The sequence below is a fragment of the Phyllostomus hastatus genome, unplaced genomic scaffold, assembly GCF_019186645.2.
Source record: "Phyllostomus hastatus isolate PE091 unplaced genomic scaffold, TTU_PhHast_1.1 phas_scaffold_501, whole genome shotgun sequence".
Lineage (NCBI taxonomy): Eukaryota > Metazoa > Chordata > Mammalia > Chiroptera > Phyllostomidae > Phyllostomus > Phyllostomus hastatus.
Genome location: NW_025334033.1, coordinates 72,261,912 through 72,289,324, shown reverse-complemented (window position 1 = coordinate 72,289,324; position 27,413 = coordinate 72,261,912). Strand labels below are relative to the sequence as shown.

The 27,413-nt window shown below is 68.6% G+C and overlaps 2 protein-coding genes across 4 annotated transcripts in view; both read right to left on the bottom strand.

Moving 5' to 3' along the window:
- Positions 1–761: 761 nt before the first annotated feature.
- Positions 762–12,205, bottom strand: TEX22 (testis expressed 22). Its single transcript, XM_045821976.1, has 4 exons — positions 11,407–12,205; positions 10,542–10,793; positions 1,037–1,147; positions 762–941 (listed from the first exon to the last, which is right to left on the bottom strand). The coding sequence occupies exons 1-4, from the start codon at positions 11,434–11,436 to the stop codon at positions 762–764; spliced, it is 573 nt and encodes a 190-aa protein (XP_045677932.1). The 5' UTR covers positions 11,437–12,205.
- A 1,809-nt stretch (positions 12,206–14,014) lies between these two features.
- PACS2 (phosphofurin acidic cluster sorting protein 2) overlaps positions 14,015–27,413 on the bottom strand; it is a 32,321-nt gene continuing 18,922 nt past the window's right edge. Inside the window, exons 8-24 of one of the 3 annotated variants that reach the window (XM_045822567.1) lie at positions 27,293–27,352; positions 25,180–25,334; positions 24,413–24,503; positions 24,052–24,126; positions 23,463–23,605; positions 22,955–23,087; positions 22,677–22,781; positions 22,495–22,601; positions 22,175–22,329; positions 21,798–21,908; positions 21,320–21,428; positions 17,826–17,868; positions 16,722–16,764; positions 16,407–16,542; positions 15,473–15,699; positions 15,238–15,351; positions 14,015–14,684 (exon numbers count right to left, since the gene is read on the bottom strand). In XM_045822567.1, the coding sequence (XP_045678523.1) occupies positions 14,566–14,684; positions 15,238–15,351; positions 15,473–15,699; positions 16,407–16,542; positions 16,722–16,764; positions 17,826–17,868; positions 21,320–21,428; positions 21,798–21,908; positions 22,175–22,329; positions 22,495–22,601; positions 22,677–22,781; positions 22,955–23,087; positions 23,463–23,605; positions 24,052–24,126; positions 24,413–24,503; positions 25,180–25,334; positions 27,293–27,352 (1,926 nt within the window). In that variant the 3' untranslated portion in view covers positions 14,015–14,565. Of the gene's footprint in view, positions 14,685–15,237; positions 15,352–15,472; positions 15,700–16,406; positions 16,543–16,721; positions 16,765–17,825; positions 17,869–21,319; positions 21,429–21,797; positions 21,909–22,174; positions 22,330–22,494; positions 22,602–22,676; positions 22,782–22,954; positions 23,088–23,462; positions 23,606–24,051; positions 24,127–24,412; positions 24,504–25,179; positions 25,335–27,292; positions 27,353–27,413 lie in introns of those variants that run through there. The other 2 variants (XM_045822569.1, XM_045822570.1) reach the window with 2 other exon arrangements.

Sequence of the window (27,413 nt, the reverse complement as noted above, 5' to 3'; positions counted from 1 at the left end):
AGAGACACGGGGTCTTGGGGGACGTGTCGGTGCAGCGGCACCGGCCCGACAGCGGAGCCACCGCCAGGCCCCGTCCCAGGCCCCGGGGCGGCTGGAGGGGACACGGGCTCTGTGCCAGCCCCACCAGCAGGCGGCGCTCCTGCCCCACGAGCTGGGTTGGCCCTGTGGCCCCCGAGACCAAGGAGGCTCCCAGGGCAAGGTCTCAGCCTTGAGCTTCCCCGGCTTGGGCCACTGTGGGGGTGGGGGTGCTGGGGCCCCTGGAACCAGCTCCCGGTTGGGGGCACCTTGTGCAGAGAGGGCCTGAGGCCACGCAGGGGGCAGAGGGCTGGCCCCACTGGCCTCTCGAGACACCCGAGCAGACCAGGGAGGCGGCAGGGTGAGCCAGAGGAGCCCTGGGCCTGCGTGTCTGACCCGGAGTCCATCACAGCCACTCAGCAACAGGGGTCCACAGCACTCTGGCCCCTGACACCCGGCCTCTCACCCACTGTCAGGGGTTTCCGAGCGGGTGGGTGGGGTCAGGTGTTCTCCAAAGCCTTGCCTCCCCCTCCACCCCTCACACCACCGCCCCCAGCTCCAGCCAGCACCCACCCTAGCGGTCCTGAGAAGTGCACAGGCTGGGAACAAATTTAATCTCAGCGGCCGCCGGGCAGAAGCAGGCGCCTGGCCGTGTGGTCTCCGCCGGCGCCCCGAGCCCAGCAGTCTGGCGGGGCGGGGCTGGTCATGCCCCACGGGGCCCGGTGTCGGGGGGGGGGGGGGGGCTGTCAGGAGCGCGGGCACCTGGAAGCCTGGGCCTCCGAAGTCGCGTTGCGGGAGAAAGGCAAGCCGAGGGTCAGGAGGGCGCGGCCAGGGAAGGCGGGCAGGGCAGGCCTCTGCGGGTGGGGGACGAGCACGTCCTTGTCCACCACCTCGTCCGCCAGCTGGGTCAGGACCCGCAGGAGGTCCTGGGGAGACAGCAGGGTCAGGCGGCGGGCGGGGCGGGGCAGGGCCCCCCACGACCACTGCCCCTCGCCCCTCGCCCCTCGCCCTGCCCGCGCACCGGGCGGCGGGTGCAGACCCCGGTGGAGCCCCGCATGGCCCGCTGCCGCCGCTCGTCGATGCTGAGGCTCCAGTGGCGGCGCGGCTCCCGGCTCTCCTGGGGTTCGCTCACCTGCGGAGACAGGACGGCGGTCCGCGCCAGCCCCACACGGGGTCCCTGCCCCCTCCAGCCCTCTCTCTGCGCCCTCTGTGGCGGATGCTGGGCCCCAGGACCCAGCTCCAGCTCCCACGGCGGCGGACAGAGCCTCGCAGCCTCGGACAGCAGCTGCGCATCCAGACGCGGCAGCACCCGCCAGCACCCGCCCTGCTGGGCTGTGCCCTGGGCGCGCAGGCAGCGAGCCCGCTCAGCCGGGGCCTCGGTGGTCCCGCCGGTGCCCTAGTGTGGCCCGGAGCTGCGGTGCGCACTGGGGGCTGGGAGAATGGGCAGCCAGGCTGTTGTGCACCCCAAGAAAGGCGAGGCCGGAAGGTCAGCTCTGTCCCCCCAAACCCATCTGAGGCTGGCCACGAGGAGATGAAGGGGGAACACCACACAGAGGAAGCCATCAGGACGCAGGAACCGGCGGCCACGGCACCACCTGGGAAAGGCCAGAAGTGGGCCACGCCCCACAGGACCACTGCCCGAGTTCCTGCCCCCTCCTGGGAGAAGACAAGCCACTCTCGGGGAGTGCCAATGGTGGTGGGGGGTGGCGCGCTAAAAATGGGGGTTTAAGACGAGCTGGAGGTCCCCATTCCTCAGAGAGGGAGAAAAGAGCGCCCTGCGGGCCTGCAGTCCCCCCCCCCCCCCCGTGTGCACCCGAGGGGCTGGGGGCAGGGGCGGGAGGGGCGTCGGCACACCCACTCGCACCGCAGACCCGCCCACCGCAGCCACGGGAAGGAAGCAGCCAGTGTCCATGATGGGGGGCGGGGGGCCCAACGTGGTCCCTCCTCCACACAAGGGAACGTGACGCAGCCTCAGGGAGGATGGACATCCTGGCACCTGCCACGGCACGGGCGGGCCTTGAGGACACAGTGCCAGGCGCCCACACAATCCGCGGATCCCACCGACGCGAGGGACCTGCACAGGCAGACCCAGCCAGACAGCCGCCCCGGGCTGGGGGTGGGGGGAGTCGGGGGTCGGGTGAAAAGCTCTGAAGGCCCGTGTCTCGGCGACGCGGGCACACCGCTGGAAGTGGGGAGGAGGACAGACGAGGGACGCAGTGGACACCTGGACACAGAGATGCACAGAGAGGGGAGGCCGCGCGAGGCGGCCTGGGGAGACGGCCGTCCGGGAGCCACGGAGAGGGGCCTGGCCCCGCCCCCTCCCCCACGGCCTCAGAGACGCCACCAGCCCACGTGCTGTCGCCGCAGGCCTGGCCTCCGGAAATGGCCGTCGCGTCTGCTGGGTAAGGCCCCCCACCAGGGTGGAAGCCCCAACCCTCCTCCAACTCGGCACCGAGAGCCCTGGCAGCTGGGCCCTTGCCGCCGCACCCCCCCCCCGCCAGGAGAGCAGGACGACCAGCCCTGGCGGACGCCCGGCAGGCACCCGGGGTGCGGGGTCCGCGCGGAGCACACGGGCCTCCCACCAGCCCCACCCAACACAGGCTGCACGCCACTCGCCTCCCTGTGCGGCACTGAACCGCCCCCCGGGACCAGCCAGCTGGGCCGTGGAGCAGCACCAGCCTGCCCCTCCCCCGGGACCCCGAGACCCTCAGGGGGGCGCGGTGACCAGGGGCCGGCGGAGCGCCGGAGCTCCGTAATGAAGACACGCGACGCGGGAGCCCCACGTTCCACCGGAGGCATGGTCGGCGGTCGTCCCCGATGCCGCAGGCCCTTCCCGTGGCGGGGTCGGCGCCTGTCCTTTGTGCCGGGACAGCGCCCCGGCTCGCGCCAAGTCCGGCCGCAGGGAAGTCGGCGGAGCTGGGCGGCACAGCAGGGGGCGGGCAGCGTGGTGCGTCTCCCCTGCCTGGTCAGAGCGCCCACGTCCCCCCCCCGCGCCCCCTGCGTGCCCGGGGCTGCGTTCCCCGGTCCCCAGAGGACGGCTGCCTCTCCCGGGACGCCAGGCCCATGCGCTGTGCCCACGGCCGGCAGGATGCCGTGCTCCGTCCGTCCTTCCTTCTGTCCTCTCTTCTTCCTTCTGGGCCACTGGGTGTCCTCTCCACCTCACTGTCCACCCCGTTCGCGCGGAAGTGGTCCTCTGTCTAGCCTGTCGGTGTCATCGCGGTGTGCTTGCAACCTCATCAAAGTCTGAAGGTGACGGCCGTCTCCCTGTGTCTTCCCGGCCAGCCCCAGGGCCGGGGGCACAGCTCTGCCCGCAGACTCCGGGCGCCGGGCTCCCTGGTGCCGCGGAGCCGATCGGGGGCGGGTGCCGTGCCCACGTCAGCGCCCCCCTCCTTCTTCGCCCCCCGGGTTCCCTCCGAGCCCACTTTCCCGGGGTGAGGTCTGCTCTCAGAACTGGGGCGAGGGTCCGCTGGCGGCAATCTTTTTCTCCCACTTGCCTTTTATTTATCTATTTCCCCTCCTCTTGAAAGATGTCTGTGCCGGGCACAGGACACCGGGGGAGTGGCTTACACTCAGCAGCGCACCCGCCTGCTGCCCAGGCAGCTTCCGGGCCGTCCAGGCCGGGCTCGGCGTGGCGCCTGCGAGGGCCCGTCACCGTGTTCAGGGTCTCCGCTCTGCTCCCACAGCTCCGGGGCGGAGGCCTTCCTCCGCTTCTGCCGCCCGGGGCCCGGTGGGCCTGGAGCAAGGTCGCCGGCCGCAGGGCCCACGTCAGCCGGGGCCCCCACATCCACGCCCCGGGCTCCGCCCACACCGAGTGGGCTGCTGTGGCGTTGACGGCGGGACCTCGGGGCAGCCTCCTCCTCACTGGCCGGCCGTCGGCCCACTCTGGGGCGGGCCAGCCACCGTGGGGCCCGGTCCATGCCAGCCCGTGAACGCGACCGGCCCTGCAGCCCAGCCAAGCTCCCAGATGACCAACCATGGTGCTGCCTGACACCCCGACTGTGACCTCGCGGAAGGAAGACCCCAAGCCAGAGCCGCCCGGCCAAGCGGCCCCCGGGTCCCTCACCCACAAAAACGGGGACCTGTGTGTCTGTTGTGGTTCTAAGCGTCTAAGTCTGGAGATGTCCGCTATGCAGCAACGAACAGAACACCGCCAGCAACACTTTGCACGCCTAGGCTAAAACTTTTTAGACTCACGACGAGTTCTGTCTTAAACTGGGATTGTACCGAATCGGTTGGTTGGGGGAGTCCGGCCGGTTGAAGACATTGACCCTTCCTGCCCCAGAGCGGTTGGGGGGGCCAGCTTTCCGCAGCCCCGCCCCGGGAACGAAGGCACCTCAGCGTTCCCCGCCCGGGGCAGGGCGGGGCGGACCTGGCGGTGCTGCTGCCGCGAACGGACCCCACGGACCGTCTCTCCCACGACGCCTCTGGCCGCTCGTCTGGGGTGTGTGGGGGGAGGGCTAAGGGCCGGACGGTGACTGTTTCTGTGGCGCTCTCTCTACCGGCCCCCGTGGGCTTTCCGGGCAGAGGGCGGACGGGCGGCAAGTGACGGCCGCCTCGCCGGCTTGTTCCAGGTGTTCCGGCTCATCTCCCGTCCCGGCTTCCGTGCGGGTCTCGTTGTCACGGTGGCGCCCCGTGTCCCTGAGGCCAGACCCGCAAGAGCCGCCCCTGCTGGGGTCGCTGGGAGGCGCCCATCACTTCCGACCTCGTTAAGGCCCCGCCGGTTTTGTTTCGGAGGAAATAAACGGGGACGTGTTCACATCATTCTTCATCGTCCGTCGAGACAGTCCCGTTTTGTTAGCGCACAGAGTTTCCCAAACCCCCAAATTCCTGCCCCCTTGGCACGCGGTGATCTGCCGCTCCCAGGCGTCGCCCCGCACCCGGCAGGTCCCCGGAGCTCGGGCGTGTGCGGGCGCCCTCCCCACCGGCCCTGGGGAGCCCGCAGGGTTCCGCGCCGCGGTCGCAGGGCCCCGGCTCCTCTTCCCCTTTCCCGCTCACCTGTGTGTGCAGAAGTGGCTCTGGGCAGGTCACACCTCCTGGAAGGGGGTGGCTAATTTATTTTTTGTTTTTCAAAATTACTTATTTCTAGAGAGAGGGGGAGGGAGAAAGAGGGAGAGAAACATCGGTGTGTGGTTGCCTCTCCCTCGCCCCCTACTGGGGACCTACCCCGAGACCCAGGCAGGTGCCCTGACTGGGAATCGAACCGGTGACCCTTTGGTTCACAGGCCGGTGCTCAATCCACTGAGTAACACCAGCCTGGGCTTACTTTTTTTGGATTTTTAAAATACATTTTATTATTACAGTTGTCCCAACTTCTCCTCCTTTGCCCCCCTCTGCCTGGTACCCCCATTCCTTCCACAAATCTCCTTCTTAGTTCACGTCCATGGGTCATGCAGTTGGCGTCTCCATTCCCTACGCTGTTCCTAACAGCCCCTGTCTACTCTGGGCCTATCAGTGATGCCTCTCAGTCCCTGCACCTTTCCCCCGCATGTTCCCTCTCCCCCCTCCCCGCTGATAGCCCTCCAAATGATCTCCACATCTGTGACTCTGTTCTTGCTCTGCTTGTTGCTTAGTTCATTTTTTAGGTTAAATTTTTGATTGCTGTGAATTTATTGCCATTTTAATGTTCATCATTTTGATCTTCCTTTTCTCAGATAAGTCCCTTGAACGTTTCATGTGGCAAGGGCTTGGTGGTGATGAACTCCTCAGCTTCACCTTGTCCGGGAAGCACTCTCTCTGCCCTTCCACTCCAAGTGACGGCCTTGCTGGGGGGAGATCTCGGCCGGAGGTCCCTGCCTGTCCTCACGTGGGACACTCCTGGGCCTGCCCCTGGGAGGGCTGTCCCGTCCCCTCCCGTCCCCGTGTGGCCTTGGGCATGCGTGCAGCTTAAGTCTGAGGACAACGGCCCCTCGGGGAAAACACAAAGGAAAACGTATTCACAATCCCAGGAATGCACCACCCAGAACGAACGAGGCCACGCTTGCTGCGTCTCCCCACATCCCCACACCACAAGGCAGGGTCGCCAGGTCCCGCTGCCCAGGTTTGCCCGTGAGCTGAGCACAGACAGGACAGCCCCAGGCCAGGCTTCCTCCAGCCCCTGCCGCCCCCGCGCCGCTCCGAGCTCCACAAGGCCCGGTGCCGTCCGACCGCGGGCCCACCTAAGTGCCCGGAGACCTCCCTGTCGGGATTCCTGCCTGGCCCATTCCTCTCTCGCGGCGGCCTCCCCGCAGCAGATGCGGCCGCAGGGCTGTTCTCCGCGTCGCCGCCCGCACGCGCCCGCCAGCAGGGGGCGCTAGCTCTGCTCCCCCGCCCTCGCCAACTCGTGCATCCGTGGTTTTTCGCAGCGTGCCCAAACACCTGAATCTCAGTCTCCTCCCTGACACAGAACACTTCTCGCTGTCCTCCAGCCACGCGGGGCTCCCTCTTCGTGCAAGGTCTGCGCGTTCGAGGGGCTCCTCACCCTGTGTCGGCGCCGGCCTCCGTCCCCCTGCGGGCGCGCGGCGGTGGGGTAGGAAGGGCTGCGCTGCGCTGTCCGCCGAAGGCGCTCCTGTGCATCTCCGCTTCCAGCACAGCCTGCTGGCCCCACGTGCCCCCGGGCGTCCAGGCCGGTGGCCGGGCCCCGCCGCCACCCAGGGGGCCCCCCGGAGCCTCGAGCAGTCCCTCTCCATCCCTCCCTTGCCTGCTTTCGGCGCACGATGCCCTCGCACTCCCCTCCTGCCGGGATTTGCTTTCACGTGCCGCCGTCACCGGAGGGTCTGGTCGCCCCCTCGCTCAAACACGCGGCCGGCGAAGCGCCCGGACCGGAGTGCGGAGCAGTCGTTTGCCCCCACTGGCGACGGCTCAGTCCTTCTTTCACTTCCTTTTCATGTTGTGATAAAGACGTGAAATTTACCAATCTAATTTTTTTAAAGAGTACTTATTTTTAGGCAGAAGGGAAAGAGACAAAGAAACATCATTGTGCAGTCACCTCTTGTGCACCCCCTACTGGGGACCTGACCCACAACCCAGGCCTGTGCCCTGACGGGGAATCGAACCTTCCACCCTTCGGTTTGCAGGCTGGCGCTCAGTCCACTGAGCCTCACCACCCAGGGTGATGGTGAGTATATCGGCATGTACTTGACCATTTATTTACCATTGGAGAAATGTCCTTTGTCCATTTCTGAATTGTATTATTTTTTAACTATTGTTGAGTTTTTAGAATTCCCTCGATATTCTGGATATTAATCCCTTCTCAAACGTGTGACTTGCAAATATGTTTACACATCCCACGGACTGACCTTTCTCTCTGCTGTAATGTCCTGTGATGATCACAGATTTTAAGTTTGATGAAGTCCAACTTACCTGCTTTTCCTTTCATTGCCTGTGCGGTTGGTGCCGTACCCAAGAAATCACTGCCGAGTCCAACGCCAGGAAGCTTCACTCCTGTTCTCTTCTAGGGTTTCCTGTACTGTTCCAGCTCCTCCGTTCTCGTCTGTGATGCACTTTAAGTTAACTACGTAGTGTGAGGGAAGAGTTCAGCTGCATTCTTTTGCTTGTGGATGTCCCGAGTCCCAGCACCATTTGCTGAAAAGTCTGTACTTTCTCCAACAAAGAGCTGTGACTCCCTTCGAGCATATTTTTCCTCTACAGACATGGGTTTTAAAAAGATCTTATTTAATTTTAGAGAGAGGGGGAGGGAGAAAGGGACGGGGAGAAACATCCACGTGAGAGAGAAACATGTCACACCAGTCCGGGCTGTGGATGTACTGTGGTTCACGTGGTTAAATGTATCCATCTTCTCTTCCGTGGCTTTTGGACTTTGAGGCGTGGCTAGAAAGGCCGCCCCCACTCCTGGGTTTCTCCTTGTACTTTTGTGGCATCGCTGCTTAACTGGAGACTGTCCTGAAGCTCAGCAGAAGTATGGCGACAACCTTCTCCCGGATAGCTACGCAGTTGCCCACCACCATTTGTGGAGACGTGCCCCCCACCGCACGCACTGAGAGGCCAGCTCCACCCCACGTCACGTGTCCGCAGGCGTTTGGGTCAACGTCTAGATTTTCTACTTGGTTTTGCTGCTCACGTATCACGTGCCAAGACCCTCCTGCTTTCAAAACCGAAGCTTCAGGTAGGGATTCGTATCCGCTACGCCTGAGCCAGGTCTCAGTTTTCCACTCGAGCAGCTCACCACATCGGAAAAAAAGTCCTGGGACACTCATCTTTCATGACCCTGGCCTGGGAACGCCGGCAGAGCCCTCACCAGGAACAGGGGTCTCTGCTCGCCGTCCGGTCTCTGGGGGCTCCTGCAGGTTCAAGTTCGTCTCAAGCAGGTTCGCCGACCTCCAGGTCGGCGTGTCCCTGACGCCAGACACGCCTCACTCATCCGTTCTTCTCTGGAGTTCACGTCGGCGGAGGCCATGGCCTCGGCGCGGTCATCTGGGCCCTCCTCCTGACTGGTCTGGCGTGGACGGACTCCAGTCCCTCTGCTCCACCGGGCAGGTCCCAGGCCTCCCAGGGTGCCGTGCAGCCGCCTCCGCAGTGCTCACCACCCTCGCCCCCGTTCAGCGGCAGGGACGCCCGCTCCCAGAGGGCGCGGGGCGCGGAGGGACGGCAGCGCCTCCAGCATGCCCTGCCTCACCCGGCACAGCTGGGCCCTCCTGACCCCTTCCCCCGAGGGCTGCGCTCCCCTGCACCCAGCCCACAGTCAGAGGGAGACCGGGGGCCCGAGAGTGGGTGCACCTGTGTCCGCTGTCCCCACCACACGGCCAGTGCTCCCACCCCACCCCCACTGGAACGTGGCCACCACCTCCCGTTTGCCGGCCCTCCTGCCCTTTCTCGGTCCTGTGGGCTTCTGCCCCCTCTCTGCTCTGCGGTCACTTCAGCAGGCTCCCTGGGAAGCAGAGACGCAAAACCGTGCTCGGCCTCTGGGGGGCGGCGGGAGATCTGCAGACCCGGTGTGGAGGACGTCCCCTGGAAGCTTGGCCCCTGAGAGCACATGCCTCCCCGTGGGGGCGCCCAGTGCCACGGCGAGCCTCGGGGATGAAGGCGCTGCCCTGGGGCCTGGGCTGGGAAGACACGGGGCAAAGGGAACAGTGGGGCTGACTTCCGCCGTCGGCCAGGCGGAGGGCTCCCCGGGGGACGATGCCTGACAAGGGGCTGCCGTGGGGGGCCTGCGGGATCCGGGCATGCTGAGGAGGACGAGGAGGGAGGGCCCGGTGCAGCACAGCCAGAGGGAGGGTAGCTTGGTGCGTCCTTGATACCACGGCGAGCAGCTGACGGCCCCCAGGGTGGGACGGGGGGAGGGAGAGGCCGGGTGACGCCGGAGCTGTCAACAGAGTGGGGGACTGACTGACAGAGACTGACCCCCAACCACACTCTGGGCGCCTGCAAGGACGGGCCTGCGCTCCCCTGGGTCTCCGCCCTGAGCCTCCTCCTCTGAGCTGTCTCCCGCTGGGCCTTGCTGTCCCGCTTCCTGCTCCCGGCCCTGGCCTCGCTCCCCGCCTGCCTGGGACCCACGGCCACCTGCCCACCGCTCGGGACTGCTAACGCGGTGTGCGTGGAGTGGTCACCCTGCCCGGGCGCTGCCAGGCCCTGCCCTCTTTGCAGGAGAACGTGTGAGAGAACGTAGGAGCCCCCACGTCTGCCACCTACAGGTGACACACTGGTGCATTCACACCCTGGGTTGACCGTCCTCAGGAATCAGCCATGGGGTCTGCCAGTTTGGTTCCCGTGCACCCTGGCGGGTGCCTCACAGGCACTTGAGCAGTGGACCTTTTGGGTCAGCCTGTGACCATGCACACGCACGAGCAGACCTGTCTGAGCACTGGGGTCTGTGGGCTCCCCAACACTGAACCAACTGTGTAGCCAGTGCCCTGTGCGCCTGGCTTGTCACCGCCTGATCCGTTGGGCCAGGCTCTGACCCCTACACATGGGGAACCACGCGGAACTCCCGGGCACCTGTCTTCCTTCGCTCATGGGGCGTCCCCTGAGGCTGGAGCAGCTGTGCCCCACCCACCCTCGTGGCTGCTGCTGTGTGGGAATCAGGCGGCTGCCGGGAGGACAGAGGTGCCTGCTGTCTGTGGCCGTCACAAGCAGAGCCTCCAGGAACAACCTTCTCAGACAAGGTCTTCTGCTGACTGCCTGCCGACCCGGCGGGCAGGACGCTGTCCCACCCCCACTGGGAGGGCAGAGCTCCCCATGGCTGGGCTCCCTGAACTTGGCGCCACCTGCACGGCCCAGGGAAGGGGCGCTTGGGGAGGAAGGAGGCAGGCCCCTCTCCCTGGCCTCACGTGCCCCCTCCCCAGCACTCGCAGAGGCAGGCAGACCTCCCCCGGTTACGGGAGGCGGGCGGGCTACAAATGCAGCCTAGTGCCCACGCACGGCTCCTGGGGGGAGAGCCGGTACTCTGGGGCCCCTGTCCCAGCGCCGCTGTGCCTGGGTGCCTTCAGCCCCGTCCATCCACGCGCACCTGACCAGCCCACCACCAGAGCCAGTGCCTGTGGCTCCTGCAGGGGAGCCCTGGGGTGGCCGAGGCCAGGCGCCCTTCTGCTTACCCAGTCCTGAGTCTCCGGTGCCTGCTGGCTGCTGCTCTGGGGCCCGGGCTGGCCCCAGGTGTCAGTGGGGCTGGGGGAGGTAGAGGCCAGTCTGGGCCCCTGGGGCAGCTGTGGCCCCGACTTCTCCCTAGGGGGATCTGCAAGCAAAGGCTTCCTGCTGCTCATGGCCTGGGTGGCCCGCCGGTCTGCACCTCTGGGCTCGGGGGGAAGGGCCCCAGAGCCACCTGAGCTCCCACGGCTGCCTGCGTCCCTCTGGCAGATGGAAGCAGTGTCAGGCTCTGCTACGCTCACCTTCCGCCACTAGCCGGACAGTGCGGGGTGGGCTCCCCCGGGGGACCTGGGACCCCAGGTCCTGCTGCCACCTTTCTCCACAAGGGCCCCACAGGCTGGAGCAGCCACTGCGCCCTGTCCTGCTCTGCCTCCCGCAAGCGGCCCCAGGGACGCCCCCTCTGCAGGCCCAGGCCTCCCACCTGCCGACTGCGGGTCAGGGGACCGCACAGCGCGGGTGGGAGGGAAACAGGCAGCGGTTACAATGGTCAGCAGGAGAAGGATGGGGTACAGTGGGGTGCGGGGGCGAAGTGGGGTACAGTGGGGTGAGGGGCGGGGGAGAAGTGGGGTGCAGTGGGGTGCGGGGGCGAAGTGGGGTACAGTGGGGGTGAGGGGCGGGGCGAAGTGGGGGTACAGTGGGGTGCGGGGCGGGGGAGGGGTGGGGTACAGTGGGGTGCGGGGCGGGGGAGGGGTGGGGTACAGTGGGGGGCGGGGGCGGGGAGGGGTTGGGCACACTTTGGTGGGAGGGTCAAAGGGTAGGGGGTGGGGCCCACAGACGTTCTGGAAGGCGTGAGAGGGCGGAGCCCAGCCCGCGGACCTTCCGCTTCGGCAGGCCCCGCCCCGCCATTTCCGCTTCCGGCTCGCGGTGCGCCTGCGCCCTGGCGCCGCGGTCCAGGGGTCCGGCCACGGGTCCTTGTGTCGTCCTCGTCCGTTGCCGGGGGCGTCGTCTCGGGCGCTGCGGCGTCCCGGCCTCGCGCGCTCGGTGGGGCTCGGTTTGCAGCGGGCCAGGCCCGCGGCGCCGACGCCGGTTCCCCGGGGGGGAGCTTGGGGCGTCTGGACGGAAGGGGCTGCTGCGTCCGGCCAGGAGCCCCACAGCCGGCGGCGGCGGAGGGCCTGGGCTTAAGCCCCCGCAGGTTTATCAGTGTCGCATCAGCATCCTGACACCCTTTGTGTGGTCACAGGCGCGGCAGATAAGAATCTGCTCCCCCCGAAGTCTGCTAACATTAATCGTGTTTGCCGTTAAAAAGGGAGAACTGGGAAGGCACACACCTCGAGACCACACGAAGCTCGCGGAGCGGGGCGGGGTCTGCGGAAACCCGCAGGGGCGGCCCTCGCGCGGACATGCCCTCCCTCCCCAGCCCGCGGAGGGCAGAGGGGTCGAGAAATGGGTGTAGGCCAGGCTGCGGGCCCTTCAGGCTGCGGGCAAGTGGCAGGGTCTTGTCATCATGACTCGGTTCCAGGACAAGGGCCGGACCCCAAAGGCCAGTCCGGTCTTCCCATCTGGGGGACGGCAGCGCAGCAAGGCCGGCCTTGGCCCCTCGGATCCTGCCAGCTGCCGCACAGGCACCCTCGGCCCGGGCCCCAGGGGCCCTCTCCGCAGGCTGTGGCCGGAACACTGACTGGGGGGGCGGGGGCACTGGTCTTTGACCCCTGAGGACACGTGACCCAGGGGGTGACACAGAGGTGTGGGCTGGGCTAGAGGACAGCCGGGTCTGGCCCCCACCTCCCTGGCGCCTGCTTCGGCCCCCCGTGGTGGCTGCTGGGTTAACTTTCGAGTGCCAACTGCCTGCGGTCACCCGACGGGCTAGGAACCCCTGCTGAGGGGCCGCTGTCTGGGGCCCACGTTCCTCACCGCCCATCCCTCCGTCCACCACTCTGCCACAGATGGCTTTGGCTTCTGTGTGCCCTTTCTCCGAGGGGGGAGTGCTCTCCGCGTGTCCTCAGAACAACCCCGTGAGGGGGGGAGGGGACACGTGACCGGCTCCACTGAGCCCATGTGGACATCGAGGTGCGAGTGGGGGCAGAGCGGGTGTCCCAGCGGGTTGTGGCAGCTGTGCACCTGCACGACCTCCTGGGCCCAGGGATGGCGTGGCGGGTGGGCTCCGGGGTACTCAGTAACAGCCAGGCTCCATGGCCCTGGGGTACAGAGCAGAGGTGCTGGGTGCTGCCCTCACATGCACACAAAGGCGCAGCCGGGGACAGGGACGCCCTTTGGGAAAGGGGCCACCCACATCCAGCTCTGAAACCTTCCTCTGAAACCAGCTCTGAAGCTAGGAAGTGCAGTCAAGGGTACTTCTCCTACACCTCTTTCCCACTGAGTGTGACTCTGCAGAGTGAGGAGCAGTGACCAAGGCCAGCACCAGTGGTGGGGACGGGTGGGAGGCTCAAGGTCTCCGTGCTTGCTTGCTTCACTGGGCAGCCACAGGTGGGCTGCACAGGCTGCCCGAGGGGCCGTGAACTCAGGGGCTGCACCCTCATCCCAGGTTCCTCTCAGAGCCGGGCAGGGCCTCAGGCCAGGGTTTGGCCTCAGGCACCTGGTCCAGGGGAGTAGGAAGAGGTGAATTTTAGCAAGGAGGTGTCGTCATGGGGGTGGTGGGGGGCCCTCTGCCCAGCGTTCTGCCCACAGGCTCCCGAGGCCCAGGCTGCACCCAAGGTCATGCCCGAGTCCTGTCTGCCAACTAGCCCCAGAGCCACTGGCCACCAACACTCACCCTGTGCAGCCACCTGGGGGAGGAGGTTAGCAGGGAGGGCACAGGTCAGAAGGAGGGGCCACCTTCCACCCCCCGGGACGGGGCCTCTCCGTGCCGCAGGGTGTCGGCGGAGCCTGTCCCTGGAGGCTGGCACAGCCCGCAGCCGGCCCTGCAGCTGGCTGTTTTCGGAGCACGGCCTGTGTGCCTCTCAGCCTTAGGCCCCAGGTCCCAGGGCCACGACCACCGAGGGGCGGAGACTGGGGGACTCGTGCGGTGGTGACCTGGGATGTGGTGGCACAGGACTGGGGGGGGGATCCTGGCTGCAGGGCAGGATACCCCTCTCCTGCTGTGTGGGAAGGCAGAGGGTGGGGCTGCTGCCCAGGAGAGGACCCAGACCCACAACCTAACTCCAAGGAGCTCGGCCTAGAGAGGTCCCCAGCTGCACCCACGGCCCCACCGCCTGAGCACTCACTGGCCACCTCAGTGCTGCTCGGTGACACCTGTACCCTGCAGGCAGCAGGTGGGGCCAGGGCTGAGGCAGGGGAGGCCACTGTGCTAAGTCTGGAGCAGGGACAGCTCACTGAGGCACAGGGGTGTCTCAAGAACAGCCCCAGGGGTGGGTCGTGGGAGGCACTGGCTGGCTTTGCCCAGCTCGGAGGCTGGAGCTTCAGAAGAGCAAGACCTTGCTTGGCAGCTACGTTGTAACATGTATTTAAAAGCATTAAAAATATCTGATACTGTAAAACCTCCACTGCCCCAGGCTGGAGTTTATTAAGAACCACGAGTGAGCGGTGCTGGGGCCACTTGGCTGGTTGGCGGCTGGGGCCCAGGGCTGGGCCGACTGGCCTCTATGTTTTGCTCAGGACGCCCCCAGCGGGAGGCGGGCTGTTGGCTGCTGGCACCCAGCTCCGATCTGGGCACGTGGGCCGCCTGCAGAGCCGGCCCCCTGCAGAGCGGGCCCCCCAGGGAAGCAGAGTCCTGGCTTCCGGGGGCAGGTCTCGAAGGCGAGCGTCCTTCCTGGGGAGGCGAACCGGACGACGCGCACTGACCGCGACACTGCAGCCAGCACTGCGGCCTGGCCCCCAGCCCGCCGGGGCCTTCTGGTTAGTAAGCAGAGCAGTTAGGGGCCCCAGTGGGGGCCTCCGTTAGTCCCGGGCTGTGAGCACGTGCACACTTCGGACGGCTCCTCCGTGTGTTTCCGAGGCCTCTCTCCGCAGCAGACTGCAGTGTTAGCAGAAAAGCGGCGGCGCCCTCTGGGCCTCGGCCACAGGGGGTGGCAGGCGGGGCTAGAAGGTGGACTTGGAGTGTCCGAAGATGCAGATGGGGAAGTGCTTGACGTGGGAGGACCACTGGGCCGCCAGCTGGAAGAACTTCACGTCGTTCCACTCCACGCCGTCGATGAGGACTGCGGGGACAAGGCTGTGTGAGCCCCTGCCCGCTGGCCGGGGGGCGCACCGACCCCTCCCTGGGCCCGAGCCCAGGACAGGCTGGAGGAGCTGAGACCCCCGGGGACTCCCAGGCCCCCAGGGGACAAGGACCTGCTGGCTAGGCCTGTCTGCTGTCTGCCCTCAGAGCCACCCACTGTGGCTCTGACCATGACCTCTCCCTGACGATGGTGGCTGCTGACCCTCACCCCCTGGGCTCAGGGGGGTCTGCAAAACAGGTGGAAGACACCCTCCACTTCGACCAGAAAACCGAGGCAGGAAGGCAGGGGTTCTCCTCCTGCAAGGTCCCCGGACCCGAGCTCCAGTCCCGGGCCCTGGTGGGGGTCACCTTCAAGTCTGAGACCCACGGCTGGAGCTTTGCAAGGAGCCTCACAGATGTGTGTTCAAAGCCCGCTCCTGCGGCGCGCACTTCCCGAGTGGGGTTTAGAAGGCTCCCGGCTTTGCCGTGGCCCGCCTGCGTGCTCCCCAGACAGCGCCGCCGGGCCCTGGCGCGGGGCTGGCGGCCGTGCTCACCGCGCAGCCTGTTCTGCTGGTGCTTGGCGGTGCAGATGAGGCGGCTGATGCCCTCGATGCACTGGCTTTTGGACTCCACGTCCTTGTCCTTGGTTTTCTTGGGCAGAAACATCACTGGGAAGAGAAGGGGCCGTGCTGCCCTACTGCTCCTTCAGGGCTGGGGGGGCCCGCACCCTGGGCCCACCTGGGACGCCCGCCTGCCCCGCTGGGCCCCCCACCGGCAGCCCCCACTCACCCTTCTTGTTCTTCTCCTTGGTGACCACCGTCATGGACATGGTGGGCGTGGCTGCAGCCTCGCCGCCGCTGGGCAGCCTGCTGACCTGCAGGGACCGGAAGGTGCACTTGAGCGTGTTTTTGGCGGCGGGCAGGTCCTTCTTCTCCGCGTCTCGCTTCCTGTCTGCGGGCGGGGCCGCCGTCCAGTAGTCCACCTGCAGCCCCATCAGCTCGGCACCGACGCCCTGGCTGGGGAAGCAGAGGGGGCTCGCTGCGCGCACTCGGCGGGGGGACAGGACCTCCCGGGGGCGGGCGCCGGCAGGAAGGCGTCGTCCGAGCCCGCCGTGGGGCCGTCCCGGTCTCCCGGGACGGGGCAGTCACCTGTGCTGCCCTGGCGGGGTCTGCAAGCCAGGCTGTCCCAAGCTGCCCCTGGGGTCTGGAGGGCCAAGGTCAACCTGCCTCACCCCAGGCACAGCCCCCGCAGAGCCTGGGTGTCCCCCCCACGGCCTGGACTGGGCGTCCCCCGCAGCTGCGAGGACCACTCCAGACCCCACCCAAGTCTCGCCCGCTGAGCTCTGCTCACGAGACCCGGGAACAGCAAGGGGCTGCTGACCCCCGCGCTGTCCCCGACACCTTCTACCTGGCCCCGTGGTTCCCGGAGCCCTGTCTGTGGACAGAGCACCCCCCCGCTCTCCGGACTCTGTGGTTTCTGCCCCCAGTGACGCTGCGTACCTCCTGAGCGAGCGCGGGCCTGGAGCCCACACCCCGCCACGTGGGCTGCCCCCGTCCTCACAGCTCTGACTGCTCTGAGCCCACCCCCGCCAGCCCCTCGGCTTCCTGACACCGGGGCGGCCGGTGGTCACCAGGGCTCTCCCTCCGACCCGGGCCCCGCTGTGCTGGGAGGAGGTGGGTGGGCGGCCGGTCCGGGGCATGGGGGTGCGGCTGCCTGTGCTTACCTGGGGGAGGACAGGCCCCCGCTCACGGATGGGGAGGAGGGAGGGGTGGGTGAGGCTTCCTTGGCGGCTGGAGACATGGACGGCGGGGTGGACGAAAGCACGCCGGAGCCAGAGGGGGCCGCGTCATCTGAGTCTCCTTGGGGAAGGGGCAGGGGCACAGCTCTGAGCCCCCGCAGCGCCCGGGGCATCCGTAGGCTGGGTCAGGCGGGAGGGGGCGTCCCAGGTGAGGGGAGGCTGTGGCGGGCAGGGGTGGGCCCCGGGACACGGCTCTGGCCCCGAGCCCGGCAGCGGGCGGCGCTGGGGCGACAGGCTTACCTGACGTGGCTGAAGACGGCTCCACGATTCCGACCTTCACCACCTGCAGAGCAACAGGCACGGGCTGGCAGCGGCCCAGCAGCCCGGGGCCCCAGGCCCCCCCACAGGAGCCACTGGGGAAGGGCGAGTCCCAGCCCCTCCTGTCCGCGGGCAGAGCTAATCTCAGGGCGGCCACTGGCTGGTGGTCGGCGTGGTGCGGGGGCAAAAGGAACCCCCCTCACAAGGCTGTGCCCGGAAGGCTCCGTGAGGGGCCACAGGCTGCACGGTAGCCCTGCACTCCCAGGGTCTGCAGCTGCCGGAGGCCCCTGGGCTGGACCCAAGCTGTGTCCAGTGCTCGGGACCCGTGAGGCCTCTGGTGGGAAGGCTGCCCGAGCCCGCAGCCGAGCCGATGCAGCCCTGCCCTCTGCCAGCCCTCCGCCACCCGGGGACCTGGTTGGAGAGGCCGGCCCAGCTCCAGGACAGGGGCCGCGGGCCTGCACCAGGTGCTGCAACGCCTGTGTGGACAGGGCAGGGCCACGTGAGGTCGGAGTGAACCGCAGTGACAAGCCGAAGCTCGGCCACACCGTGGCCCTCCCCCCGCCTGGGCAGCCGTGGCTGCCACCTCCCACAGCGGGTTCCGCGGGACAGGCTGCTCTGGACCGACTCCCCCGGGACTGGGCCCACTGGCCACGCTGCCCACGGCTCTGAGGCCCTGCTCAGCTGGGGGCCGCACGGTGGGCGGCGGGCTGTGAAAACGGGCAGCCCTTCGTCCCCTCACGGAGAGAGGGGGACCTGCCGGCTGCCAGGCCGTAGCCCACACCCTGGGGACCCGTGCTGGGCCCTGTGGCCAGGGTGCCTGCCACAGGGCCGAGCTGGACCCACCGCACACAGGACAGCGCTGAGAGGGGCCTGTGCCTCGCCCCTCGCTGAACATGGGAAGAGGGCAGGGACCTTCAGGATGGGAGGCATTAAAAAGCAAGACCTCAGCTAACTGGTGCAGAAGGTTCTGAAACGTGTCAACTTGACGCCAAGTCAGACTGGAGCCGCTGGACCCCAGGGCAGGCAGAGGCGGCCGAGCTCAGGGAGGCTCCGGGCACGGCCACCCCCGCCCCCGCCCCTACTCACCCCCACGAAGGGAATGAACTTCTGCGAAGACTCCTCGTCGGGGCTGCAAGCGAGAGGACAGTCACCACCAGCTCAGTTCAGGGACCCCCATGCCCGCCCGGAGGGGGCGCAGGCACGGCTCCAAGTCGGGGGCACGGGCCCGAGGAGCCTGCTCCCAACCCGGCGGGACCCCCTGGGGCAGAGGGCGGCCAGCCCAGCCTGCCCGACAGGCAGGCCTGCTGCCCCCGTCCCAGGGCCCCCAGGGAGCAGCCAGGGCCTCTGGTGGCTGGAGCGGCCGCCCCAAAGCCAAGGGCAGAGGTTTTCTCCCAGGGAGTCTGGGGGCCGGCAGCGCCCACCAGAGTCGAGGCTGTGGTGGGAAGGGCTGCCCGGGCATCTGCCCGTGCTCTTCCACGGACGCCACCCTGGAGTGGCCCACAGAGGCCCAGGCCCTCGGCCGTGCGGCTGCCCCGAGCCACGGGCAGGTGGCGGGCGGTGGGGTCTGTCTGCACCTGGCTCTGCAGAACCTCCGGCAGAGCCTCCTCCTGGCCTGTGCTGTGGTCTGCGGGGCCCCCAGGAGTCGGGCTCCAGGCCCCACAGGCGGCTGGAGGGCATCTCCCTCCCGGCCTCTGGGAGGTCACCTGCAGCCTCAGGAGCGGCGACGGCTCTCCACCCCGGGGCCATGGCTGGGGGCGTCCCTCCGTCCGGGAGACCCGGTGACCCTCTGTGACCGGGTCTCTGGGTCACACTGTCCCAGCGCCAGTCCTCCGTCCCCCTTCCCCGAAGCTCAGAGCTTGATGTCAGAGAGAATCTCGGGCAGGGGAGTGGCCACGGTGCCCCCGCCGGCCCGAGATGTGCCCGTGGGTACGGGGCGGAGTTCCCTCTCTGACGCCCACTCCCGGAGTGGGGCGGAGCCACGCCCCCACCGCAGCTGCCCACCAAGTGTGCCCCGAGCTGGACTGGGGGGCCAGGGCCCAGGGCAGCCCAGGGCGCAGGCGGGGCTGCTCTGTGCCCCGACACCCATGTGGGTGGACGGCAGCGCCCCCTCCGGACATCACCTGCACACGGGACCCTCGGCCTCTACCCAGCGCCACCAGGACACCTCCATGGAACACCCGGCACACACGGTGGGGTGAAAGCCCCCGCCAGTTTGCCCCGCCCCTTGGAGGAAGACTGAGTCCCCAGCCCAGCCCTGCTGTCCGAGGGGAGTCCAGCGGGGGGAGAAGACATCGCGTCCTCCGCGCTGGACAGGAAAGCTGCCTGAGGCGGGCGCCCAGGCTCGCCGCCGCATGCAAGGTGGCCAAGGGCCCAGCAGGCTCCAGCCGACAGGGCCCCCCCACCTGCAGCGAGCCCATGTCCCCGCTTCCCACCCCCCGGGAGCGGCACACAGGGAGGCAGACGAGGGCCCGGAGGGGCCAAGAGCCGGGAAACGCCACCGCACAGGGTTGCTGCCAAGACTTCCAAGCCAAGCTGCGCCCGGGCCATGCACTGGACACCCAGCCCTCAACACAGGCCAGCGTGACGGGTGACACTGGCTGGCCACTGGGACACGTGGCATCCACCCGACTCCGGACACAGAGGGGACCGCATGCGTCCTTGGGGTGGCGGCACCCCTGGATTCAGACAAGCTTCACCTTCACGTCAGGGAACAGGGCGCCAGAGCCGAGCCAGGACAGGGCGCCCAGCACCCCCTCACCCGGGAGTGGTGGGCCGCACAGGGCAGGTGCGTCTGACCGTTGGCCAGGAACAGGTGGTCGCACAGGACCCTCTGGCAAGTGTTCCTGGGGGCTCTGACTGGCAAGTGGCCAGGGGGGCTGTGCCCACTGCCCCCCTCTCCTGGGTCTCCCGGGTGGACAGAAGGGTGCTGTCTTCCCCAGTAGGCAAAGGCTGACATGCTGACTCCGGGCCCTGGACTCAGGGGCGGGGGTGGGACCGACATGCAGGCCTTCGAGGGCTCATCCAGGGCATCTGGAGCCTCCAGGCCCCCCCCACCCCGGTACTGGCGTCATCCCTGCAAGAGGAGGCCAGGTGACAGCACCGGGGGAGAGCCAGGGTCTCCTGAGGCCCCGGCTTTCTGCTCAGACCAGCCAGCTCGGGGTGGGGGCGGGGAGGCAAGAAGCTGGGCCCAGGCAGCGGGGTGTGCTGTGGGGTCCTCACACCACGGCCAACGGGGAGCAGCCGCCACGCCACGAACGGCTCGGGGGTCAGCAGGCCACCGCAGCTGGTCTTTCTCGAGCCCCCCAGCTTGTTTAGCAGGACGGCAATGGGCTGCGGCCCTGCCCTGGGGCCTTCCCGGGGAGCAGACGGCCCCGGACCCTGGGGTGCAGCGCGCCCAGAGGGGCGAGAGAATGGCTGCCCTGCAGCGCCCCAGGCCTGGCTCTCAGCAGACCGGCTCTCGGGGTGGGGGCCCCTGCGAGCGAGGAGCCCTGGCCCGGAGTGGGGGTTCCCAGCGGTCCGGCCACAAGACCCCGCCGGGAAAAGCCTGTCTGGGGGGCACTGGCCCCGCCTTCGCCCGCCATAGCGTCCTCGCAGGGAGAGGCGGCCTCACCCCGCCCTCCGGGCTGCAGGCACTGCGGGCAGCGGCTCGAGCTCTGGCCCCCGCCTGACACGGCTTCAGAGACACGCTTCTCACGGAGGGGCAGGCCATGGCCACTGCTTAAACCCCACCTCTGGACTCGGACAGAGGGGGCCCGGGCGACGGCGGGCTGCAGGGCGGGTGGCCGCCAGCAGGTAGGGCCGCTGCCGCAGGGTCCGGTCTGCTCCTCGGGCCCCGAAGACGCACCCCCACCCGCCGACGCTGCTAAACAGCCCTAAAGACCAGCCGGGACAGACGGGGCACAGACCCCGAGACCGCGGTACCTGAGGGCAAAGTCAAAGTGGAAGTTCTTTCTCCTTTTCAGAAAGCCGCCGGGAGAGAAAACAGACTTGTTATTGCATGCTAGGGGGCCCCGGCTCGGCCAGCAGAGCAGCGGGTCGCGGGTCACGGCCCCTGGACCAGCCCAGGGGCACTCTGCTGTGTCTGCCTGGCCGTCGGGACGCCCACCTAGTGCTCCTCCCCCAAGGACCTGCCACACCCCGGGCCCGGCCCAGAAGGTCCCCACCACTGCAGACCAGGTCTGGCCGCCGCACCAGGCCAGGCTCCCGGCGCCTGCTGCCGACCACGTCCCGCCCGGGGCAGGGTGAGGACTGGTCTCCTGGCCCGAGAGGCCCTGGCTGGAGGAGCAGGTGCCAGATTCAAGAGCTGGCCAGTGCCGGGGCTGGGCACCACGACAGCGGCCCTTTCAGCTCTCGTCACGGGCAATCCCGACACGCGTGGGAAGGGGAGCACAGCCAGCCCGTCCTGGCTCTCCTGCGGGGGCAGCGGAGGGTCCTGCTCTGGTCCGCCCCCCGCCCCAGCCCACCGCGTTTGTCCCTGGGGGCCATCACTCACAGCCCCTTTTGCACCACCTGGGCCCATGTAGTGGGGCTGGGGGCCCTGTTGCCTGCCCTCACCGCCCAGGCCGGGGCCCCCCAGGTACCTCTTCTGCTTGTAGGTGAGCATGGCCTCCGCAATGGGCAGCTGGTGGGCACAGTTGGCCCCCGCGATGTACTGCGTGACCCTCGACACGATGTCCAGCGTGTCCTGCACTGCACGAGGCGGCGCGTGGGGCCGTGAAGTGCGGTGCTGGTCCACGCCCGGGTCCCGGGCCGCCCAGCACCCGGAGCCCGGTGGCGGCCGCCACCCCCACAAGGTCCCAGGGGAGGGCAGCCAGGCCTCCCCAAGTCCAAGTCCCGAGGAGATTCCCCCGGGGTCCCGGCCTTGGTCACCAACCTCGGGGCTCATGGTGGCAGAGGGACGTGTCCCAGCTGGGACCCTGTCAGCAGACCCCCCACCCCCAGGTGCTCGGGTGTGGCCAGGGCCTCAGCGGGGGGGCAGGGGCACGGGGGTCTGTCTGGGGAGACGACAGACTCTGCTGCTGCTAACGGGCAGTGGAGGTGCGGGCGCCCCAGCCTCACCGGCGCTCTGGGCCTCCAGCTTGTTGAACAGGTCCCGCCAGGCCAGGTCCTGGAAGAAGTTGTGGTAGCGGTGGTCCACGGAGCCCAGGTACCGGGCCACCGGGTGGGAGCCTGTGGGTGGCACAGGTCAGGGCGTGAGGCCCGCCCCAGCGCTGCGCCCTCGCGGCTTTGCCGGGCCGCCCTGGAGGGTGGCCCCCAGGCCTCGGCGCGGCCCAGCGACTGACACACTCGGCTGTTTGCAGAGCGGACAGTGCTACCCGCACAGGAGCAGGGCGCTGCCACAGGGTCGCTCGGGGGCGGCAGCGTGCCCTGCACTGCGCCCGGACGGTGGACACCCGCCCTGGCCCCGCGGGGCCCGAGGACAGAGGCGTGCTCACCCAGCGGGATGACCAGGAAGCGCATGTAGCCCAGCCAGTCGGGCGTCTTGTGGGACAGCTGCTCCACGAAGAGCCGCAGCACGGCGCTGAGGTAGTGCTGCGCCCCTGCCACCGCGATCTTCACGGGCGTCGGCGGCTGGGAGTTGCAGTTGCAGCTGGGCCGCGGGCAGGAGAGAACAGCGGCTCAGGGGCTGTGCTCACGGGCCCCATCCCAACCACGCGCGACCCCGCCGCAGCCGCTGACCACCAGGCCCCCCACAGCGCCCCCACGGCCATTTCCCCGCAGGCCGGGCCGGGCGAGGGCCGCTGTCCGGACTCACTATCGCTGTATCCGCGAGACGATGGTGCTGAAGGCCGCCTGCACGTCGGCCGCGGAGCAGGTGCACACCACGGGCAGCGTGTGCCGCTGCAGGACGTCCGACAGGAACTGGGGGCGAGGCGGCGGTGGGTCTCGGGCCGCCCCAGCCCCAGCCCACCCCCCTCCAGGGGGACGCCGGCCCACCTGCCCCTGCCAGTCGGAGGTGTTGACGAGGATGATGTTCTCCGGCAGCTGCTCGTCGGAGACCAGGATGTGGTTGAGCTGGTCGTACACCGTCTTCCTGGGGATCTGCGGGCACAGGCCGGCCTCAGCAGGCGGGAGGGCGCCACGCCCCCGCCCGGGACCCGAGGGCGCCCAACGAGGGCGGCACTCGGCTCTGGGCAGAGGCCACGGGGCCCCAACAGTGCGGGGCGGGCGGGCGCAGACAGCGGGCGGCCACCGGGGGGCGCTGCGGGGCGCACCTGCAGCTGGCTCCTCGAATCCGGGCAGCGCTCGTTGTCCAGGCTGTTGGCCCGCTCGTTCTGCGGCCGCGCCGGCTGCCGCTCCTTTAGCGACGTGCTCCGGCCCCGGCGGCCGGCCTGCTTCCCCTCGGACCTGCGGGGCCAGCACAGGCTGCCCACGCGCCCACAGCCCAGCTCCCCAGGGGCCCCACCACGGGGACAGTGGGGCGCAGTCCTCCCGCACCCCCACCCCGGCAGCAGAGCCAGCAGCATGGGCACCGGCTGCAGAGGCCCTGGCCAATGGGGCCCTCGGGACCGCAGCCCCCGCAGCCTCGCCACGCCTGCGGCAGCTGGTGACAAAGGAGGGGTCACGGCCGGTGTGCGCCTCTGGGCGCACCCAGAATTCAGCGTGTTGCTCGAGTGATTCCATCAGCAGCCGGGCCTGACTGTGGCAGGTGCCTGCGCCCCACAGAAGGGTCCCTCCCACGTGGCACTGCCCAGCATCGGCCTCCCCAGGGCGGCCTGTCACCTGGTGGAGGGGATGACGAGAGACTCGGTCTTGGTGATGCGCCCGCTGGGCGGCAGCTTCTCGGTGAACACGTCCAGGGTGGAGATCTCCGCCTCTGGGCTGTCCTCGGGCTGTGCCGGTGGTTCCACCGGGGCTGGGGTGCTCTGCCGGGAGGGGGCGCTGTTGGGGACACGCTCGCGACATGGGAGGGCCCTCTGGGCCTTGGGGCCTGTTCAGGCCTCCTCCCGGCCAGCGGCTCCCTGCTCGTGGGCAGGCCGGGCCTCCCACCCCCAGGCTCCTGCTCAGGGCGCCCCGGGAGGCCAGCACCAAAGCCCCTCGCACCTGCCCCGTGGCCCAGGACCCCCCTTGGGAGCCTGAGGGCAGCAGTGACCAGTCTGCATCCTTGGGCCTGTGCCCAGCGGCAAAGCGGGGCACACCTAATGTCCACCGAGTGAAGGGGGGGCCCTCCAGGTGGCTCTGCCCACGGGCCCTGGTGGTGTGAGCAAGGGCCCGTGTGTCCAGCCCCGCCTCCTGGTCAGACCCCCGAGGGCAGCGCGTTGAGTGGGTCTGGGCGTGGACGGGGTGAGAGGGCACGGCCCGGGCTGCTTACGTGGGCCACCGGCTCGGGGGCGCTGTCGCTCGGCAGCCGGCCGCCCAGGGCCCGCGTCCTCTCCGGCACGTCAGCCTGGGGCGGGGGGAGACGGCGTCAGCCTGGGTGCCGGGCTCCTTGCCAGGCGGGGCTGGCTCAGAGGCGGCCCAGGAGGCCGGCCGGGGGTTCCATGGACGTGGGCTCAGGGCCACCCCCGGCACTCAGGGGGCGCCAGGCAGGGGGCCTGGGCCACACGGCAGGGCTGGGGGCACGTCGGCTTTGGGTCTGTCCGGCATCGCCCGTGGGTGGCCCCGGGGGACTGGGGCGGGGGTCGGGGCGGGCCTCCCCTTGCCGGGTGGCCCCCGGGGAGGCGCCCGCTCACCGGACTCGGAGGCTCCCGCTGGCTCCGGGCGCTGTGGACACTGCCGACCTCCGTCTGCGAGCTGGAGTGCGACAGGCCTTCGAAGTACGGCCTGGGCATGGGGGCGGGGGCGGGGGGTCAGTGTCCAGGCCCACCCGCCACCGAGGGCAAGGCCTGTGCTCCCGGTGGGGCTCTCAGGGCAGAGCAGCGCCGTCAGATGCCCCCCCCCACCCCGGGACGGCGGCGGGAGGGAGGACGTGGGTGGCCCACAGCCGCTCGGCTCCCGCACCGCCCGGGACGGACTGTGACCCGGAAGGCCGGCGGCCACAGCCCACAGCCCACAGCCCCGCCAGCAGGGAGAGACCGTGGAGGAGGAGCGGGCACACAGGTGCCACGGGACTCGGAAGACAGTCCAAACTATAGTCACGGGTGGGACTTGAAGCGTCTGGTGACAAAGCCACGAGGGGACGTGGGGACGTGGAACCGTGAGAGTGACGCCACTGCGTGTGGCAGACAGGTCGGCGCCCTGAGGGGGCCGCACCTCCCCCCACACCTGCGCCGGGCCCCGCCCGGGCCGGTCGGCACCACGGGAGCACCCCCAGCCCGCACGGCCGGCCTCCTCATCCCCACACACAGCCTCCTTCGGGAAAGACACCCACGGGTCCCAGGAGCTTTCCAGAGTGCAGCCTGGCTCCACCACCACCCTTCTCCTGGGACACCTGCAGGGATCCCCACGTCCCTCCACCCCCACCCCACGCCCGCACCCGAGTGCCGTGGCCGCCGCCCACCTGAGCTTGGGCTTGGGGGTGCTGAGGACGCTGTCGTCATCCTCCATGTCAGGGCCGCTGTCACTGGGGTTCTCCACGTCCAGCGTGTCGTACAGGTCCAGGTCCTCCTCCACCTCGGGGACATGCTCCGCGGGGTCCTGCTCCGAGTCCAGGACCTGGGGCGAGGGCAGACACGTGAGGGCCGCCCCGTGTCCGGGCGGGGCGTCTGCAGGACGGAAGGGACGAGGGCACGGAACCACACACAACCGCCCGCAGCTCCGCCAGCCCGGCCGTCCCCACCGTCGGGGAGACCCCCAGGACGCCCGCAGAGGGGGGCGTGTCTCGGCACGTGGACGCCCGGCAGGGGGGCGAGGCCGGGACGGGCACGTTGCTGTGCAGCTGCCCCCGTGGCTGGGACGCAGCAGGCTCCCTCAGGGAGCCCTGCCCCCCCCAGCGCCCTCCGCCCTGTCCCCGTGTGCGGGGCCTTTCCCAGGGGCCACACAGCACACCGCCTGACACCGCGTCCTGCCAACTGTGGCCCCTGTGGCCGCTAGGCCGTGTGCCACGGAACCAAGGCCCCGGGTTCGGCCGTCCCAGTAGACGGGCCCCGGGGCGTCTGGCGCTGCCCGGCCGAGTGGCCACCCTCGCGCCTGTCCCCGCCCCCGTGGGCAGCACCGTGGCAGCGCACTGGACTTCCTGAGGCACCGCCGGGCTGCGTCCCCATCGTCCCCGCTCCGCGTCACTCTGTGGCCACCTGGTGTCACGGTGGCCCTGGCCTGCGTTCCCCCGATAACCAGAGACACCCAGCTCCGTGCGTGGGCCTGCTGGCCCCTCGTGGGCGTTTGGGGAGGACATCTCGCCAGGCCCCACCGAGCTCTCGGGGCTGCCCATGTTCTCCACGAGTCCGGGACGCCAGCCACGGACATGGGACTCGCAGAAACGCTCCCACGGATGGTTTCGTGTTTTGACGGTGTTTGCAGTTTCGCAGCTTTAGCTCCCACGTTCAGGTCTTTGACCCTCTTTGTGCAGGGGTGGGGCAGGGGGTGGGGCAGGGGCTGACTCCCTTCTGTGTGCAGACGCCCCAGTGCTCCATCCGCATTCGCTGGAGAAGCTGTCTTCCCCACGGACGGTCCCAGCCTCAGGTGGACGCCAACTGCCCCGAACTGAGCCTATTTCCAGGCCGAGCGCACTGCCCCACGGCCACAGCCTCCAGGTCTGACGCGAGGCCAGAGGGCGCCAGCCCTGCTCCACCGTTCTCCGGAAGGCTGCTGGGCCCACCCATCCCGGGCCACCAGCACTCCCTCGTACGTGCTAGGAGAGCCAGCCGACTTCGGAGAGGGGCAGCCAGCTGGGACCGGAGCGGTGCGAGGGGTGGTGCTGAGGGCCGCGGCCGGGGCGGCTCAGCTTGCCGTGGGCTGCTCTGACAGGCACCACAGCCGCACCGGGACACCACGGGCTCAGAGGCTCAAGCCCCACCTCTCTGGGTAAGTTCTAAACTTGGAACAAATTTTCCTCTGACCACGTTTTTTCAAAAAGTATTTTCCTTCTGGTTACAAAACTTATACAGCCCTGGCTGGTGTAGCTCAGTGGGCTGAGTGTCAGCCTGTGAACCAAAGGGTCATTGGTTCGATTCCCAGTCAGGGCACGTGCCTGGGTTGTGGGCCAGGTCCCCGGTAGGGGGCGCACAAGAGGCAACCACACATTGATGTTTCTCTCCATCTCTTTCTTCCTCCTTTCCCCCTCTCTAAAAATAAAGTCTTAAAAAAAAGTTATGCAAACTTATAGAAAGTTTGGAGACTACGGAAAAGTCAAACAGGAGAACCTATTAAAAGCCACCTGGTATGTCAACAGTGGGGAGGCTGTGAGGGGTCGGGGCGGGGCGCGTGGACTCTGTACTTTCTGCCTGATTTTGGGGTGAACCTAAAACTGCTCCAAAAACGTCATAAAAACACACAAAACAGACGGTGGCCACAGCCCCCCGGAGAGGTCGGCGTGAGGCCTCCCCTGGGTGTGGCCATCGAGCCCGAGCTCAGGAGGCACAGCAGGCGCTCTCGGGGGCCTCCGCTGGCCATGGCAGACACAGCAGCGGGAGCACACGGTGGGGGGGGGGCAGAGAGGCGCGCGGCTCACTCACCTCGTCGGACACCTTGAACCTGCGCAGCAGCGCCACGACCTTCTGCTTGAAGTTCTGTTGCTGCGGGACGAGGGGACCGAGTCAGAGCCTGTGGCCGCTCCCCGAGGTGGACGAGGGCGGC

What these genes read in the sequence shown, in the direction of transcription:
- TEX22 (XM_045821976.1), bottom strand. Translation starts at nt 11,436, where the DNA reads ATGGCGGGGCGGGGCCTGCCGAAGCGGAAG. An exon ending in CACCGGAGACTCAGGACTGG is followed by an intron (nt 1,148 to 10,541) that starts GTAAGCAGAAGG and finishes CTGTCTCCGCAG; the next exon opens with GTGAGCGAACCCCAGGAGAG. An exon ending in GGGTCTGCACCCGCCGCCCG is followed by an intron (nt 942 to 1,036) that starts GTGCGCGGGCAG and finishes CTGTCTCCCCAG; the next exon opens with GACCTCCTGCGGGTCCTGAC.